The sequence below is a fragment of the Leuresthes tenuis genome, unplaced genomic scaffold, assembly GCF_036924035.1.
Source record: "Leuresthes tenuis unplaced genomic scaffold, fLeuTen1.0.hap1 SCAF_1, whole genome shotgun sequence".
NCBI classification, from domain to species: domain Eukaryota; kingdom Metazoa; phylum Chordata; class Actinopteri; order Atheriniformes; family Atherinopsidae; genus Leuresthes; species Leuresthes tenuis.
Window position 1 is genome coordinate 33,803,799 of NW_027325355.1, and position 17,743 is coordinate 33,821,541.

General features: G+C 39.1%; 2 protein-coding genes across 2 annotated transcripts in view; both read left to right on the forward strand.

The window, feature by feature from the left end:
* Positions 1-3,977, forward strand: part of tbx19 (T-box transcription factor 19) — a 26,604-nt gene extending 22,627 nt beyond the window's left edge. Inside the window, exons 8-9 of the mRNA XM_072379198.1 lie at positions 3,161-3,311; positions 3,394-3,977. Coding sequence (XP_072235299.1) covers positions 3,161-3,311; positions 3,394-3,559 — 317 coding nt within the window. The 3' untranslated portion in view covers positions 3,560-3,977. The remainder of the gene's footprint in view (positions 1-3,160; positions 3,312-3,393) is intronic.
* A 1,080-nt stretch (positions 3,978-5,057) lies between these two features.
* pcid2 (PCI domain containing 2) lies at positions 5,058-17,702 on the forward strand. The gene is made up of 15 exons (XM_072379199.1): positions 5,058-5,150; positions 6,433-6,489; positions 6,568-6,657; positions 6,731-6,804; positions 6,887-6,952; positions 7,038-7,079; positions 7,169-7,223; positions 7,993-8,096; positions 8,177-8,252; positions 8,340-8,481; positions 8,560-8,660; positions 16,716-16,789; positions 16,859-16,984; positions 17,202-17,325; positions 17,419-17,702. Exons 2-15 carry the CDS (start codon positions 6,454-6,456, stop codon positions 17,506-17,508), a joined length of 1,200 nt encoding a protein of 399 aa, XP_072235300.1. The 5' UTR covers positions 5,058-5,150; positions 6,433-6,453; the 3' UTR covers positions 17,509-17,702.
* Positions 17,703-17,743: the final 41 nt, after the last annotated feature.

The window sequence follows — 17,743 nt, forward strand, 5'->3', positions numbered from 1 at the left end:
TTAAAGTGTCCTGATCAATAGTTCTGCAGCTTTCTGTAACCTTTAAAGTGTCCTGATCAATAGTTCTGCAGCTTTCTGAAACCTTTAAAGTGTCCTGATCAACAGTTCTGCAGCTTTCTGAAACCTTTAAAGTGTCCTGATCAATAGTTCTGCAGCTTTCTGAAACCTTTAAAGTGTCCTGATCAATAGTTCTGCAGCTTTCTGTAACCTTTAAAGTGTCCTGATCAATAGTTCTGCAGCTTTCTGTAACCTTTAAAGTGTCCTGATCAACAGTTCTGCAGCTTTCTGAAACCTTTAAAGTGTCCTGATCAACAGTTCTGCAGCTTTCTGAAACCTTTAAAGTGTCCTGATCAACAGTTCTGCAGCTTTCTGAAACCTTTAAAGTGTCCTGATCAATAGTTCTGCAGCTTTCTGTAACCTTTAAAGTGTCCTGATCAATAGTTCTGCAGCTTTCTGTAACCTTTAAAGTGTCCTGATCAACAGTTCTGCAGCTTTCTGAAACCTTTAAAGTGTCCTGATCAACAGTTCTGCAGCTTTCTGAGACCTTTAAAGTGTCCTGATCAACAGTTCTGCAGCTTTCTGAAACCTTTAAAGTGTCCTGATCAACAGTTCTGCAGTTTTCTGTAACCTTTAAAGTGTCCTGATCAACAGTTCTGCAGCTTTCTGTAACCTTTAAAGTGTCCTGATCAACAGTTCTGCAGCTTTCTGTAACCTTTAAAGTGTCCTGATCAATAGTTCTGCAGCTTTCTGAAACCTTTAAAGTGTCCTGATCAACAGTTCTGCAGCTTTCTGAAACCTTTAAAGTGTCCTGATCAATAGTTCTGCAGCTTTCTGTAACCTTTAAAGTGTCCTGATCAATAGTTCTGCAGCTTTCTGAAACCTTTAAAGTGTCCTGATCAATAGTTCTGCAGCTTTCTGTAACCTTTAAAGTGTCCTGATCAATAGTTCTGCAGCTTTCTGAAACCTTTAAAGTGTCCTGATCAACAGTTCTGCAGCTTTCTGTAACCTTTAAAGTGTCCTGATCAATAGTTCTGCAGCTTTCTGAAACCTTTAAAGTGTCCTGATCAACAGTTCTGCAGCTTTCTGTAACCTTTAAAGTGTCCTGATCAATAGTTCTGCAGTTTTCTGTAACCTTTAAAGTGTCCTGATCAATAGTTCTGCAGCTTTCTGAAACCTTTAAAGTGTCCTGATCAACAGTTCTGCAGCTTTCTGTAACCTTTAAAGTGTCCTGATCAACAGTTCTGCAGCTTTCTGAAACCTTTAAAGTGTCCTGATCAACAGTTCTGCAGCTTTCTGAAACCTTTAAAGTGTCCTGATCAATAGTTCTGCAGCTTTCTGAAACCTTTAAAGTGTCCTGATCAACAGTTCTGCAGCTTTCTGTAACCTTTAAAGTGTCCTGATCAACAGTTCTGCAGCTTTCTGAAACCTTTAAAGTGTCCTGATCAATAGTTCTGCAGCTTTCTGTAACCTTTAAAGTGTCCTGATCAACAGTTCTGCAGCTTTCTGAAACCTTTAAAGTGTCCTGATCAACAGTTCTGCAGCTTTCTGTAACCTTTAAAGTGTCCTGATCAATAGTTCTGCAGCTTTCTGAAACCTTTAAAGTGTCCTGATCAATAGTTCTGCAGCTTTCTGTAACCTTTAAAGTGTCCTGATCAATAGTTCTGCAGCTTTCTGTAACCTTTAAAGTGTCCTGATCAACAGTTCTGCAGCTTTCTGAAACCTTTAAAGTGTCCTGATCAATAGTTCTGCAGCTTTCTGAAACCTTTAAAGTGTCCTGATCAACAGTTCTGCAGCTTTCTGTAACCTTTAAAGTGTCCTGATCAACAGTTCTGCAGCTTTCTGAAACCTTTAAAGTGTCCTGATCAACAGTTCTGCAGCTTTCTGAAACCTTTAAAGTGTCCTGATCAACAGTTCTGCAGCTTTCTGAGACCTTTAAAGTGTCCTGATCAACAGTTCTGCAGCTTTCTGAAGCCTTTAAAGTGTCCTGATCAACAGTTCTGCAGTTTTCTGTAACCTTTAAAGTGTCCTGATCAACAGTTCTGCAGCTTTCTGAAACCTTTAAAGTGTCCTGATCAACAGTTCTGCAGCTTTCTGTAACCTTTAAAGTGTCCTGATCAATAGTTCTGCAGCTTTCTGAAACCTTTAAAGTGTCCTGATCAACAGTTCTGCAGCTTTCTGAAACCTTTAAAGTGTCCTGATCAATAGTTCTGCAGCTTTCTGAAACCTTTAAAGTGTCCTGATCAACAGTTCTGCAGCTTTCTGAAACCTTTAAAGTGTCCTGATCAACAGTTCTGCAGCTTTCTGAAGCCTTTAAAGTGTCCTGATCAATAGTTCTGCAGCTTTCTGAAACCTTTAAAGTGTCCTGATCAACAGTTCTGCAGCTTTCTGAAACCTTTAAAGTGTCCTGATCAACAGTTCTGCAGCTTTCTGTAACCTTTAAAGTGTCCTGATCAACAGTTCTGCAGCTTTCTGAAGCCTTTAAAGTGTCCTGATCAACAGTTCTGCAGCTTTCTGAAGCTCTTTCAGTTTTTCTTTGGTCATTTTCTGCTTTTTCCCTCATCTTCAGTCCTTGTTCCTGAGCATTTTCAGTGTTTTTTCTTTGTTCAGCCACTTAACTCTGACCTTTGAACCCTTCAGGCAGAAAAAAGGCTCCTAACTCAAGGGATGAACCAGTGTTGTGTCGACACAGAACAGACAACTTAGCAAAGAAGCCATTTTAAACTGGATCTTTAGGCACTTTGTCACAAAGACACATCATTTGTTCCCATTTCTTTAGCTGCATCTATGAAAAACAGCAAAGAAAACACAGTTTGACAGACAGAAAATAGGATTTCTGCAGCAACAAGGTGATTCCCAAAGAGCTATTAGCTGAAAACTTGGCATATCTCAGCATGGTGTGCAGTGTGTCCTTAAAACATTTCAGGCTGTGTTGGAGAATAAAGGAGCTCAGAACAGAGATTCACTTTAAAGCTGCTGTTTCTTATTCTTATTATTTACTGTATTTATATTAATTAAACAGGAGCTGCAGCTGTTTCCATATGAAATAAATGAAGCTGATCAGTTTTGTCTGTTTTTAATTAAGAACTTTAAACTGATCTGAAAACCAGGATGAAGCTGAACTTTCTTCTTCTTTTTGGTTTATTAATTATTATGTTGATAGTTTGTCTCTCCGAAGGTGTTCAGGTGTTAACGGACAGTTGGAGCAGCTCCTCCCCTCGTCCTGCCTCCTCCTCCTCCTCCCCACCTTCCTCCTCCTCCCTCCCCCTGACCAGCAGCGCTCCTTCCTCACAGGCTCCTCCCCACAGCTCCAGGTGAGGCTCCGCCCACAGCCATATATGGTAAATGAATCACTAAATCAGGGATTGGCTGTTGAACTGATGTGTGTGTTCGCAGTCAGTATCCGTGTCTGTGGACGGTCGGATGCAGTGAGCTAAGCCCCGCCCACTCGCCATGCGCCACCCTCCATGGACCAATCAGCAACGAGAGCCTCATGCAGCCGCCTGGTCACAGCCGAGTGGGCGCTGCTGGGTGGCCACCTGGCCACACCCACTCTTTCTGAGGAGGTATCTGATTGGCTAACATTACTTATTCACTCTAACCTGTGGTGACTAACTGCTGGTGACTAATTGTTAAACTGATGGCTGTTTTAATCATTTGTGAAAGCTCTTTACAGAGGATCTGACCCCTTTGAGCAGGTCTGCCTGTTCCTGAACAACTGCTGGTTAAGCTGCATGTAAATAAACATGATTTAAACCTGTTAAAGTTAATAAACCAACTGTTGTTGATTATCACAAACTCTGGTGTTACGGCGCCCTCTGCTGTCAGAGGGTGAAACACCTGTTTATTCCTCCTTCTGTCGGTCGTTTCAGGTGCTGCATGTTCTTGTTGTTTCTGTCTAATTGTTGGTGAAAAGCAGAAATTCAAAGAGTTCAACTCTGCAGAAATGTGAAAAAACTGAAGTCTGCTTTCGTTTCTAATGATTGTTAACGTGAAAATGACGAGAAAAAAGAGGCCGCGTCAATAAAGATTTATCAAAACCTTGTCTTTGCTGAGTCACACTTCTTAACTGACTTAACTGCAAACAGCAGGAAAATAGAATAAAAAGAATAAATCACATTTATTTCTACATCTACTTTGACTTTTACGTCATATTTCAGGTTCTGTCCAGTCAGCTTCATTCATTCAGTTAATATACGTTCTTTTTTACACCCAAGACTAATTAAATTCAATTAATTAATTAAATTAAAACATTTGGGCAATTTAGGTATGAATATTAATATATGAAGGTAAAAAGACAAAAGTTATTTGAAATTGATTCTTGTAACCCTGCTCTGGTCCTGAAGCAGCCTCCATGACAGTCTGAGCAGCAAAGATGTTCAGAGGAGCTCCAGTTTGTGTTTAAAACAAAGTTCCTCAGAGAAAGACTGGAAGGGATCTGCATATTTCTGCCTCTACAGAGCAGAATATCATTAAAGCATTCAGGGAACCTGGAGGAGTTTCAGTGTAAAGGACGAGGGAGCAAGCCTAAGCTGGACCCCGTGACCTCTGACCCCTCAGACGCTGCATCAAGAACCGTCATTCATCAGCAGCTGATAGAAGCACATGGACAAGGGATTACTGTGGAAACCTTTGTCAAGGGATTACTTTGTAGGAAGAAATTTAATTCAATTGATGTATATCAATAAATGAAATTAAGCTGATTTGACAAAACATGAAATATTTTGGGTTTATTCTGTCTGACACTAGATAAGAATCATGTGAGAGTCACTGTGTTTTTAATGTATCATGTAAAAGTTGTGAAGAGCCAAAACAAAAGGTAGACAATATAATTTATTGCGTCTGTTTGGTATTATGTCATTTTTTATGCTAGCTGACAAAATCATCAGTGCGTCGTTACAAGCCTTTACTCCTGGAATGATGAATAGATGACTTAAAGAGTCTAATTATTGTACTTTAAGTCAACGTTTACGTCTTTGACCAAAACCGGAAGTGAGAACTGTATTTTGACACATCGCGTCGTATTCTGAAATTTAACCGGAAGCTAACCGGCAGTGAACCGGAAGTTGTTGCGTCGGTTGAAACGCTCCGGTCCTGCAGTTGAATGGACACAAACTGGATGGACTTTTCTTGTTAAATCTTCATTTTTAGAGGTGCGTAGCTGGTCGTATTCACATAATCTGTTTCATTACTGTTTGTCTTAGAGTTTGGATTAAAAAACTGCCGTTTTTAAGCCGGAAATAAGCTAATTTAATCGCATTGTTTAACATTCTTCACTTTTATTCAGACAAACGTGAATAAACCCGCTTTTACTTTGCAGCTGACATAATTTAAACCGCTTGTTTTCAGATTTAAACTTTATTTAGAGTTACATTTTACAAACATTTCTCCTAATTAATGTTGAAAACTGATGGGAAGGTTGAAGTTTTCCATTATTCTCTACTTTGCGTCTGAATTGGTTTTGATGTTTCATTTCACTTTGGGAAAAAAGTTTCTCTTCACATGTAAACGAGAGAGAGCAACACAAACCACAAGAAAGCACAGGAAACCGGAAACATGCTCCTGTAATTCATATCGAATAGATGTGAAAACATGTAGAATATTTGGCGGAAACAATCGGGACACAATCAGAGAAAATACCTGCTGATCTCTGGATGGTTTGTTGGTTATAAAGACAGCTGATGAAGCTGAAAACCTGCCGAGAGAATCACAGTAGTCCAATCCTGAAGTAACAAATGCATGGAGCAGGATGTTCCTGGTCAGAAACACCTCCAGGTTCCTCACTGTAGGACTAAAAGCCAAAGAAATACCATCTGGAGCAGTGAAAGTTGGTCCTGCAGGGCTGCTGTCCTGCTTCATCCCGTTTCCCTGCTTCATCCCGTTTCCCTGCTTCATCCCGTTTCCCTGCTTCAGATCAGTGCATCATGAGCAGACTTGTGCTAAAGTTAACAATCTTTTGAAGAGATTCTTTTCATTCGTACCTTAAAGGGTCTGAACATTTTGGATTTTTATGCCCTCTGTCCCCTAAGCTGTAATATTTGAGCTGTCATACTTTGTCCTTTTTTCTTCCAATCTACTCTGAGACACTGAGGCATGAGATATGGTTAAATAATATTAATAACTCTTTTCCTTCACCTAATCATTGATATAATGTGTAAGACTGGAGGAGCAGCTTAACTAAGTCCACAAAAACAAGAATAAGCGATAAATACTTTTAGATAATGCTTGAAAAACAGTGAAAAATAAGTTGAATGGGGTCCAGCTTGGCTGTGTTTGCCTTGTGCTCCTAAATAATTCGACACCAGGAGCAGCAAACGCACCTGGTGGAAAAGTGGGCGGGGCCTCTGTAACACACCTTCTGCTGATGATGAGCGAAACTTGAGGTTCTTAAGGTGCGCTTTAACCCTTTTGTGTTAGTTTTCAGGTGGTAAACAGCTGCTGAATCAGCCGGCGGTCATGGCTCACATCTCCATCAACCAGTACCTGCAGCAGGTGACCTCTGACCTCCGTCACCTTTCCCCTCTTTCGGTTTTGAGCCGTCCTTTCTGATGTCCTGCTTTCCTCCTGCAGATCTACGAGGCCATCGACAACCATGACGGCGTCTTCTGCGCCGAGCTGCTCTCCTTCAAGCACCCTCACGTCGCCAATCCCCGCCTCCAGGTGAGGCCCCGCCCCCCAGGTACACTGTCAGTGTTGCTAGGATACGACGACACCTCACCTGTGTGTGTTACAGATGGCCAGTCCAGAGGAGAAGTGTCAGCAGGTTCTGGAGCCACCGTATGATGAGATGGTCGCAGCTCACCTGAGGTGGGCGCTCTAGTTGTTCCTCTATTGATTATTGATTGTGATGTCCTCAGAAGTGATGGAAACTCAGCTGTGTGTGTTATAGGTGTACCTATGCGGTGTCCAATCACGACTTCATAGAAGCCTACAAGTTCCAGACGCTAGTCGTTCAATATCCTTCATCAGATCACGTGTGACTCTTTTTAACCTGTAAAATACACAACCAATAATCAATAATCAGATCCTTGACTCCTCACGTCCTTCCTGAGGGCCTTCCAGTCGCATAAAGAGGAGAACTGGTGAGTTCAGAGAGCTGAGGGTGTGACGTTGCCGTGAACGCGCCGCCCCTGAACGCACCGTCACTGACCCTGTTGCTTTGTGGTTTCAGGGCTCTGCCCGTCATGTTCGCTGTCACCCTGGATCTCCGGATATTCGCCAACAACGTGAGGCAGCATGTCTTTGCTTATTCCTCTTTGCTTATTTTCATGGTTTTTATTTAAAATATTCCAGTGAAAACGAGGCCGTCCTCCCTGGTTCTGGTTCTGGTTCTGGTTCTGGTTCTGATGGAGCTTTTATGTGATTCGCTGAAATGTTACTTTTCTCCAGCCAACTTTTCAGTGTGACGTTCGTGAAGGGGCCCCATGTTTTCCAAAGACTGACTGCAATCCTACGCCTGTAAAAAGGGCCAATCTGCACCTTAGGGTCTGCCCCCCCCCACCAAGTTGTTCAGAAACACTGTTCGACTTCCCCAGAAACTCCCAGTTGTTTGGCATTCATACAGCAGATGTATCAGTGAGCCTCTGGTCCTTTCACATCAGAATCGTCCATCTCATCGGGGGTTAATGACTCCACCTGGACGCCTCTTGATGTTTTATACCAGGACTCTGAAAGTTTTCCTTGGTCTCATTAGCCTTTAAAATCTCGACGCCGTACCTTTAACGGCGCAGACAACAGTTTGAGGTATTCGTGAGATTTCCTGCTGAGTAGAAATGATGCAGCCTCCATTTAACTGTTCAAAAGACAAAAAGAAATCCTCAAAAACACGTTCAGTTGGAATTGAATTGATTGGATTTGATTGTGTGACAATGAATTGAATTATAATTGGACTGTGCCTCTGAAGAGCCTTGATCATGTGATTGATCAAGCTGAATTGGCTTTAAACCAGAGGGGTGTCTGATCTTCAGCTGCCCATAAAAAGCTTGTTCTGTTCAGGCGGAGCAGCAGCTGCAGAAGAAGGGCAAAGGGCAGCCGGCTGAGATGTTGGAGAAGGCGGCAGAGCAGCTGATGAGCTGCTTCAGAGTGTGCGCCAGCGACAAGTCAGTACAGCTAACATATCAACACAAACACACCGATCGATGAGGGCTGCTGGTCATGTCTCCACTGTGAAACTTTGCAGTCGAGCCGGCATCGATGACTCTAAGAAGTGGGGGATGATGTTTCTGAGCAACCAGCTCTTTAAGATCTACTTCAAGGTCTGAACTCGGCTTTTAGGGACTGAAACATTTAACTGACGGGCTGTTGAAAACATTGAATGATTGATTGATGATAAATGTGTGCAGATCAATAAGCTGCACCTGTGCAAGCCTCTGATCAGAGCCATCGACAGCTCCAACCTGAAGAACGACTACAGTCAGGCTCAGAAGGTCACCTACAAATACTACGTGGGCCGCAAAGCCATGTTCGACAGCGACTTCAAACCAGGTGAAGAAGAAAATATGGCCTAGAACTCTGAGCTGAAACCAGTGTCATGACCATGAAAGATGTTTTTCATCTCTGCAGCGGAGGAGTTCCTGTCCTACGCCTTCCACCACTGTCATCGGTCCAGCCAGAGGAACAAGAGGATGATCCTCATTTACCTGCTGCCTGTCAAGATGCTGCTGGTTAGAAACCCAACTCGGCTCCTTTAATGGACTTTAAATCGATTCACTGTCGGTAAAACAGCTTTATGCTGGTTTAAAACTGCATTACAAACAAGTTTTATAATATCAGGAAAATCAGGATTAAACTGGTTTAGATCAAGTCAAAGGTAATGAAATGGAGTTACACCATCATAAATCAGGATTAAACTGGTTTAGATCAAGTCAAAGGTAATGAAATGGAGTTACACCATCATAAATCAGGATTAAACTGGTTTAGATCATTTCAAAGGTAATGAAATGGAGTTACACCATCATAAATCAGGATTAAACTGGTTTAGATCATTTCAAAGGTAATGAAATGGAGTTACACCATCATAAATCAGGATTAAACTGGTTTAGATCATTTCAAAGGTAATGAAATGGAGTTACACCATCATAAATCAGGATTAAACTGGTTTAGATCAAGTCAAAGGTAATGAAATGGAGTTACACCATCATAAATCAGGATTAAACTGGTTTAGATCAAGTCAAAGGTAATGAAATGGAGTTACACCATCATAAATCAGGATTAAACTGGTTTAGATCATTTCAAAGGTAATGAAATGGAGTTACACCATCATAAATCAGGATTAAACTGGTTTAGATCAAGTCAAAGGTAATGAAATGGAGTTACACCATCATAAATCAGGATTAAACTGGTTTAGATCATTTCAAAGGTAATGAAATGGAGTTACACCATCATAAATCAGGATTAAACTGGTTTAGATCAAGTCAAAGGTAATGAAATGGAGTTACACCATCATAAATCAGGATTAAACTGGTTTAGATCAAGTAAAAGGTAATGAAATGGAGTTACACCATCATAAATCAGGATTAAACTGGTTTAGATCAAGTCAAAGGTAATGAAATGGAGTTACACCATCATAAATCAGGATTAAACTGGTTTAGATCAAGTCAAAAGTAATGAAATGGAGTTACACCATCATAAATCAGGATTAAACTGGTTTAGATCAAGTCAAAAGTAATGAAATGGAGTTACACCATCATAAATCAGGATTAAACTGGTTTAGATCAAGTCAAAGGTAATGAAATAGAGTTACGCCATCATAAATCAGGATTAAACTGGTTTAGATAATTTCAAAGGTAATGAAATGGAGTTACACCATCATAAATCAGCATTAAACTGGTTTAGATCAAGTCAAAAGTAATGAAATGGAGTTACACCATCATAAATCAGGATTAAACTGGTTTAGATAATTTCAAAGGTAATGAAATGGAGTTACACCATCATAAATCAGGATTAAACTGGTTTAGATCAAGTCAAAGGTAATTAAATGGAATTACACCATCATAAATCAGGATTAAACTGGTTTAGATAATTTCAAAGGTAATGAAATGGAGTTACACCATCATAAATCAGGATTAAACTAGTTTAGATCAAGTCAAAGGTAATGAAATGGAATTACACCATCATAAATCGGCATTAAACTGGTTTAGATCATGTCAAAAGTAATGAAATGGAGTTACACCATCATAAATCAGGATTAAACTGGTTTAGATCAAGTCAAAAGTAATGAAATGGAGTTACACCATCATAAATCAGGATTAAACTAGTTTAGATCATTTCAAAGGTAATGAAATGGAGTTACACCATCATAAATCAGGATTAAACTGGTTTAGATCATTTCAAAGGTAATGAAATGGAGTTACACCATCATAAATCAGGATTAAACTGGTTTAGATCAAGTAAAAGGTAATGAAATGGAGTTACACCATCATAAATCAGGATTAAACTGGTTTAGATCAAGTAAGAGGTAATGAAATGGAGTTACACCATAATAAATCAGGATTAAACTGGTTTAGATCATTTCAAAGGTAATGAAATGGAATTACACCATCATAAATCAGGATTAAACTAGTTTAGATCATTTCAAAGGTAATGAAATGGAGTTACACCATCATAAATCAGGATTAAACTGGTTTAGATCAAGTCAAAGGTAATGAAATGGAATTACACCATCATAAATCGGCATTAAACTGGTTTAGATCAAGTCAAAAGTAATGAAATGGAGTTACACCATCATAAATCAGGATTAAACTGGTTTAGATCAAGTCAAAAGTAATGAAATGGAGTTACACCATCATAAATCAGGATTAAACTAGTTTAGATCATTTCAAAGGTAATGAAATGGAGTTACACCATCATAAATCAGGATTAAACTGGTTTAGATCATTTCAAAGGTAATGAAATGGAGTTACACCATCATAAATCAGGATTAAACTGGTTTAGATAATTTCAAAGGTAATGAAATGGAGTTACACCATCATAAATGAGGATTAAACTGGTTTAGATCAAGTAAAAGGTAATGAAATGGAGTTACACCATCATAAATCAGGATTAAACTGGTTTAGATCAAGTAAGAGGTAATGAAATGGAGTTACACCATAATAAATCAGGATTAAACTGGTTTAGATCATTTCAAAGGTAATGAAATGGAGTTACACCATCATAAATCAGGATTAAACTGGTTTAGATCAAGTAAGAGGTAATGAAATGGAGTTACACCATCATAAATCAGGATTATATCCAGGAAAATTAGTTTACATTCATTTGAATTCAAGATTAGTTTCCATAAAATGAGTTTACACCAGTTAGGATCATGATTAAATCAGACGGAATAGATTTATACTGGTTTCGGTTGAACACAGGTGTATAACAGATAATGTCCGAATAAAATCTGTTTATCTTTAATTTAGTTCCACAAACTGGTCTTAAAGGGGATCAACTTTTCGTCACTGGTAAAGTGAGTGTGAATATCTTGATCAGATCCAGTAAAACATGTTTAGAACCAGTTTTGATCTGGATTAAATCTGGTAAGAAGTTCAGACTGACTAAGATTGATACTTCTGTACTCTTTGTCCGGTTCACATCTGGTTTAGATCAGAGTCTCTGTTGCCCCTTTTCCACCAAACCGGTTTCAGGGCTCTTTCGGGGCCAGTTTGGATCCGGGTTTTCTGTTTCCACTGACAAAGAACTGGCTCTGGGCCAGAAAATAGGGTTCCAGGGTAGCACCAGATCACATCTACCGCTGTGGTAGATATGAGTCTAATATGTTTGTGAATTTGTGACGATTCCAGCAGGGACATGACACCGGCTAACGTTAGCTCATAACAAAGGCTAACATAACCATCTCACATTCAGTGTAAACGTTACTCGGTTATTATCGGTCTACTGGAACGTAATCGCCGTCCACTCAAAAGCTGTCGATCAACACAAACATATTGGATCTTTGATAATGCAATTCAATTCGAATTGCAATTTGAACGAGTCGCGAACCAGCCCTGGAACTGATTTGGTGGAAAAGGGGAATGTGTCAAATCCAGTTTAAACCCAGTTTAAACCCAGTTTAAATCCAGTTTAAATCCAGTTTAAACCCAGTTTAAACCCAGTTTAAATCCAGTTTAAACCCAGTTTAAACCCAGTTTAAATCCAGTTTAAATCCAGTTTAAACCCCAGTTTAAACCCCAGTTTAAACCCCAGTTTAAATCCAGTTTAAACCCAGTTTAAACCCAGCTGGCAGAGCTGTTGTTAACTCCCAGTAAACCCAGTATGACTGCAGGCTGTTTCTGCTGTTTCAGGGTCACATGCCGACTCATCAGCTCCTGGTTTAAAACTGGATTACAAACAAGTTTTATAATATCAGGAAAATCAGGATTAAACTGCTTTAGATCAAATCAAAGGTAATGAAATGGAGTTACACCATCATAAATCAGGATTCAACTGGTTTAGATCAAATCAAAGGTAATGAAATGGAGTTACACCATCATAAATGAGGATTAAACTGGTTTAGATCAAGTCAAAGGTAATGAAATGGAGTTACACCATCATAAATCAGGATTAAACTGGTTTAGATCAAGTCAAAAGTAATGAAATGGAGTTACGCCATCATAAATCAGGATTAAACTGGTTTAGATCAAGTCAAAAGTAATGAAATGGAGTTACACCATCATAAATCAGGATTAAACTGGTTTAGATCATTTCAAAGGTAATGAAATGGAGTTACACCATCATAAATCAGGATTAAACTGGTTTAGATAATTTCAAAAGTAATGAAATGGAGTTACACCATCATAAATCAGGATTAAACTGGTTTAGATCATTTCAAAGGTAATGAAATGGAGTTACACCATCATAAATCAGGATTAAACTGGTTTAGATCATTTCAAAAGTAATGAAATGGAGTTACACCATCATAAATCAGGATTAAACTGGTTTAGATCAAGTCAAAGGTAATGAAATGGAGTTACACCATCATAAATCAGGATTAAACTGGTTTAGATCAAGTAAAAGGTAATGAAATGGAGTTACACCATCATAAATCAGGATTAAACTGGTTTAGATCATTTCAAAGGTAATGAAATGGAGTTACACCATCATAAATCAGGATTAAACTGGTTTAGATAATTTCAAAGGTAATGAAATGGAGTTACACCATCATAAATGAGGATTAAACTGGTTTAGATCAAGTAAAAGGTAATGAAATGGAGTTACACCATCATAAATCAGGATTAAACTGGTTTAGATCAAGTAAGAGGTAATGAAATGGAGTTACACCATAATAAATCAGGATTAAACTGGTTTAGATCATTTCAAAGGTAATGAAATGGAGTTACACCATCATAAATCAGGATTAAACTGGTTTAGATCAAGTAAGAGGTAATGAAATGGAGTTACACCATCATAAATCAGGATTATATCCAGGAAAATTAGTTTACATTCATTTGAATTCAAGATTAGTTTCCATAAAATGAGTTTACACCAGTTAGGATCATGATTAAATCAGACGGAATAGATTTATACTGGTTTCGGTTGAACACAGGTGTATAACAGATAATGTCCGAATAAAATCTGTTTATCTTTAATTTAGTTCCACAAACTGGTCTTAAAGGGGATCAACTTTTCGTCACTGGTAAAGTGAGTGTGAATATCTTGATCAGATCCAGTAAAACATGTTTAGAACCAGTTTTGATCTGGATTAAATCTGGTAAGAAGTTCAGACTGACTAAGATTGATACTTCTGTACTCTTTGTCCGGTTCACATCTGGTTTAGATCAGAGTCTCTGTTGCCCCTTTTCCACCAAACCGGTTTCAGGGCTCTTTCGGGGCCAGTTTGGATCCGGGTTTTCTGTTTCCACTGACAAAGAACTGGCTCTGGGCCAGAAAATAGGGTTCCAGGGTAGCACCAGATCACATCTACCGCTGTGGTAGATATGAGTCTAATATGTTTGTGAATTTGTGACGATTCCAGCAGGGACATGACACCGGCTAACGTTAGCTCATAACAAAGGCTAACATAACCATCTCACATTCAGTGTAAACGTTACTCGGTTATTATCGGTCTACTGGAACGTAATCGCCGTCCACTCAAAAGCTGTCGATCAACACAAACATATTGGATCTTTGATAATGCAATTCAATTCGAATTGCAATTTGAACGAGTCGCGAACCAGCCCTGGAACTGATTTGGTGGAAAAGGGGAATGTGTCAAATCCAGTTTAAACCCAGTTTAAACCCAGTTTAAATCCAGTTTAAATCCAGTTTAAACCCAGTTTAAACCCAGTTTAAATCCAGTTTAAACCCAGTTTAAACCCAGTTTAAATCCAGTTTAAATCCAGTTTAAACCCCAGTTTAAACCCCAGTTTAAACCCCAGTTTAAATCCAGTTTAAACCCAGTTTAAACCCAGCTGGCAGAGCTGTTGTTAACTCCCAGTAAACCCAGTATGACTGCAGGCTGTTTCTGCTGTTTCAGGGTCACATGCCGACTCATCAGCTCCTGGTTTAAAACTGGATTACAAACAAGTTTTATAATATCAGGAAAATCAGGATTAAACTGCTTTAGATCAAATCAAAGGTAATGAAATGGAGTTACACCATCATAAATCAGGATTCAACTGGTTTAGATCAAATCAAAGGTAATGAAATGGAGTTACACCATCATAAATGAGGATTAAACTGGTTTAGATCAAGTCAAAGGTAATGAAATGGAGTTACACCATCATAAATCAGGATTAAACTGGTTTAGATCAAGTCAAAAGTAATGAAATGGAGTTACGCCATCATAAATCAGGATTAAACTGGTTTAGATCAAGTCAAAAGTAATGAAATGGAGTTACACCATCATAAATCAGGATTAAACTGGTTTAGATCATTTCAAAGGTAATGAAATGGAGTTACACCATCATAAATCAGGATTAAACTGGTTTAGATAATTTCAAAAGTAATGAAATGGAGTTACACCATCATAAATCAGGATTAAACTGGTTTAGATCATTTCAAAGGTAATGAAATGGAGTTACACCATCATAAATCAGGATTAAACTGGTTTAGATCATTTCAAAAGTAATGAAATGGAGTTACACCATCATAAATCAGGATTAAACTGGTTTAGATCAAGTCAAAGGTAATGAAATGGAGTTACACCATCATAAATCAGGATTAAACTGGTTTAGATCAAGTAAAAGGTAATGAAATGGAGTTACACCATCATAAATCAGGATTAAACTGGTTTAGATCATTTCAAAGGTAATGAAATGGAGTTACACCATCATAAATCAGGATTAAACTGGTTTAGATAATTTCAAAGGTAATGAAATGGAGTTACACCATCATAAATGAGGATTAAACTGGTTTAGATCAAGTAAAAGGTAATGAAATGGAGTTACACCATCATAAATCAGGATTAAACTGGTTTAGATCAAGTAAGAGGTAATGAAATGGAGTTACACCATAATAAATCAGGATTAAACTGGTTTAGATCATTTCAAAGGTAATGAAATGGAGTTACACCATCATAAATCAGGATTAAACTGGTTTAGATCAAGTAAGAGGTAATGAAATGGAGTTACACCATCATAAATCAGGATTATATCCAGGAAAATTAGTTTACATTCATTTGAATTCAAGATTAGTTTCCATAAAATGAGTTTACACCAGTTAGGATCATGATTAAATCAGACGGAATAGATTTATACTGGTTTCGGTTGAACACAGGTGTATAACAGATAATGTCCGAATAAAATCTGTTTATCTTTAATTTAGTTCCACAAACTGGTCTTAAAGGGGATCAACTTTTCGTCACTGGTAAAGTGAGTGTGAATATCTTGATCAGATCCAGTAAAACATGTTTAGAACCAGTTTTGATCTGGATTAAATCTGGTAAGAAGTTCAGACTGACTAAGATTGATACTTCTGTACTCTTTGTCCGGTTCACATCTGGTTTAGATCAGAGTCTCTGTTGCCCCTTTTCCACCAAACCGGTTTCAGGGCTCTTTCGGGGCCAGTTTGGATCCGGGTTTTCTGTTTCCACTGACAAAGAACTGGCTCTGGGCCAGAAAATAGGGTTCCAGGGTAGCACCAGATCACATCTACCGCTGTGGTAGATATGAGTCTAATATGTTTGTGAATTTGTGACGATTCCAGCAGGGACATGACACCGGCTAACGTTAGCTCATAACAAAGGCTAACATAACCATCTCACATTCAGTGTAAACGTTACTCGGTTATTATCGGTCTACTGGAACGTAATCGCCGTCCACTCAAAAGCTGTCGATCAACACAAACATATTGGATCTTTGATAATGCAATTCAATTCGAATTGCAATTTGAACGAGTCGCGAACCAGCCCTGGAACTGATTTGGTGGAAAAGGGGAATGTGTCAAATCCAGTTTAAACCCAGTTTAAACCCAGTTTAAATCCAGTTTAAACCCAGTTTAAACCCAGTTTAAATCCAGTTTAAACCCAGTTTAAACCCAGTTTAAATCCAGTTTAACCCCCAGTTTAAACCCCAGTTTAAACTCCAGTTTAAACCCCAGTTTAAACCCCAGTTTAAATCCAGTTTAAACCCCAGTTTAAATCCAGTTTAAACCCCAGTTTAAATCCAGTTTAAACCCCAGTTTAAACCCCAGTTTAAACCCCAGTTTAAATCCAGTTTAAACCCAGTTTAAACCCAGCTGGCAGAGCTGTTGTTAACTCCCAGTAAACCCAGTATGACTGCAGGCTGTTGCTGCTGTTTCAGGGTCACATGCCGACTCATCAGCTCCTGAGGAAGTACGACCTCATGCAGTTCGCTGACGTCACCAAATCTGTGAGGTAAGCAGAGGGGCGGGGCACAGAAGCAGGAAGTGAGGCGTGTGTTCTCAGATAAATGTGTTTCGTTAGCGAGGGGAACCTGCTGCTGTTGAACGAGGCTTTGTCCAAGCATGAGACCTTCTTCATCCGTTGTGGGATCTTCCTCATCCTGGAGAAGCTGAAGATCATCACCTACAGGAACCTCTTCAAGAAAGTGTGAGTGACTCTGATGGCGCCGGATGGTCATGTTCACGACGCCGTGGCGTCCTCGTTGTTGGTTCACATCTTCTGATGTTTTCAGGTTCTGGTTCAAAGACTCATTTTAGCAGTTTTTAGCCTAGTTTTCAGGATATAGAATGGTTGGTTTCAGGATGATTTAGGCCTTAACGATGTTTTAAGATAAAGTTTCCTTCATTGTGTAAAAATGCTGCAGGTATTTGCTGTTGAGGACTCACCAGCTGCCTCTGGACGCCTTCCTGGTGGCTCTGAGGATGATGCAGGTGGAGGACGTCGACATTGACGAGGTGCAGTGCATCCTGGCCAACCTCATTTACATGGTGAGGACACATACGTGTGTGTGTATATAAATATATACATATATATGTGTATATATACACACTGAGAGGCTCTTCTTCTTTGTATCTTATCAGGGTCACATTAAAGGCTACATCTCCCACCAGCACCAGAAGCTTGTGGTCAGTAAACAGAATCCATTCCCACCTCTGTCCTCTATCTCCTAGACTACGTTACCCACAATCCCCCTCGGCTGTGGACGCCCCCTCTGAGCAGATCTTTTTTTTTTTATTTTGTACTTGAATAAAACAGACGCTGGTTTTTAGAGCGTGTCTCTGTGTGAATTGAAGTCTATTTTTAGGTGTTTCTGGTTAAAACCTGACGGTCAAACATTAACTGTTTTTATCTATTTATTCAAAAACATTTTAAGGTACACAGTTTAAAGACAGTTTAAGACCTGAA

Bases quoted from the DNA above. Each gene is read 5' to 3' on its own strand.
- pcid2 (XM_072379199.1), top strand. From the start codon at position 6,454: ATGGCTCACATCTCCATCAACCAGTACCTGCAGCAG. The intron at 6,953-7,037 runs ATATCCTTCATC...TTGACTCCTCAC, and splicing joins TTCCAGACGCTAGTCGTTCA to GTCCTTCCTGAGGGCCTTCC. The intron at 16,790-16,858 runs GTAAGCAGAGGG...GTGTTTCGTTAG, and splicing joins GACGTCACCAAATCTGTGAG to CGAGGGGAACCTGCTGCTGT.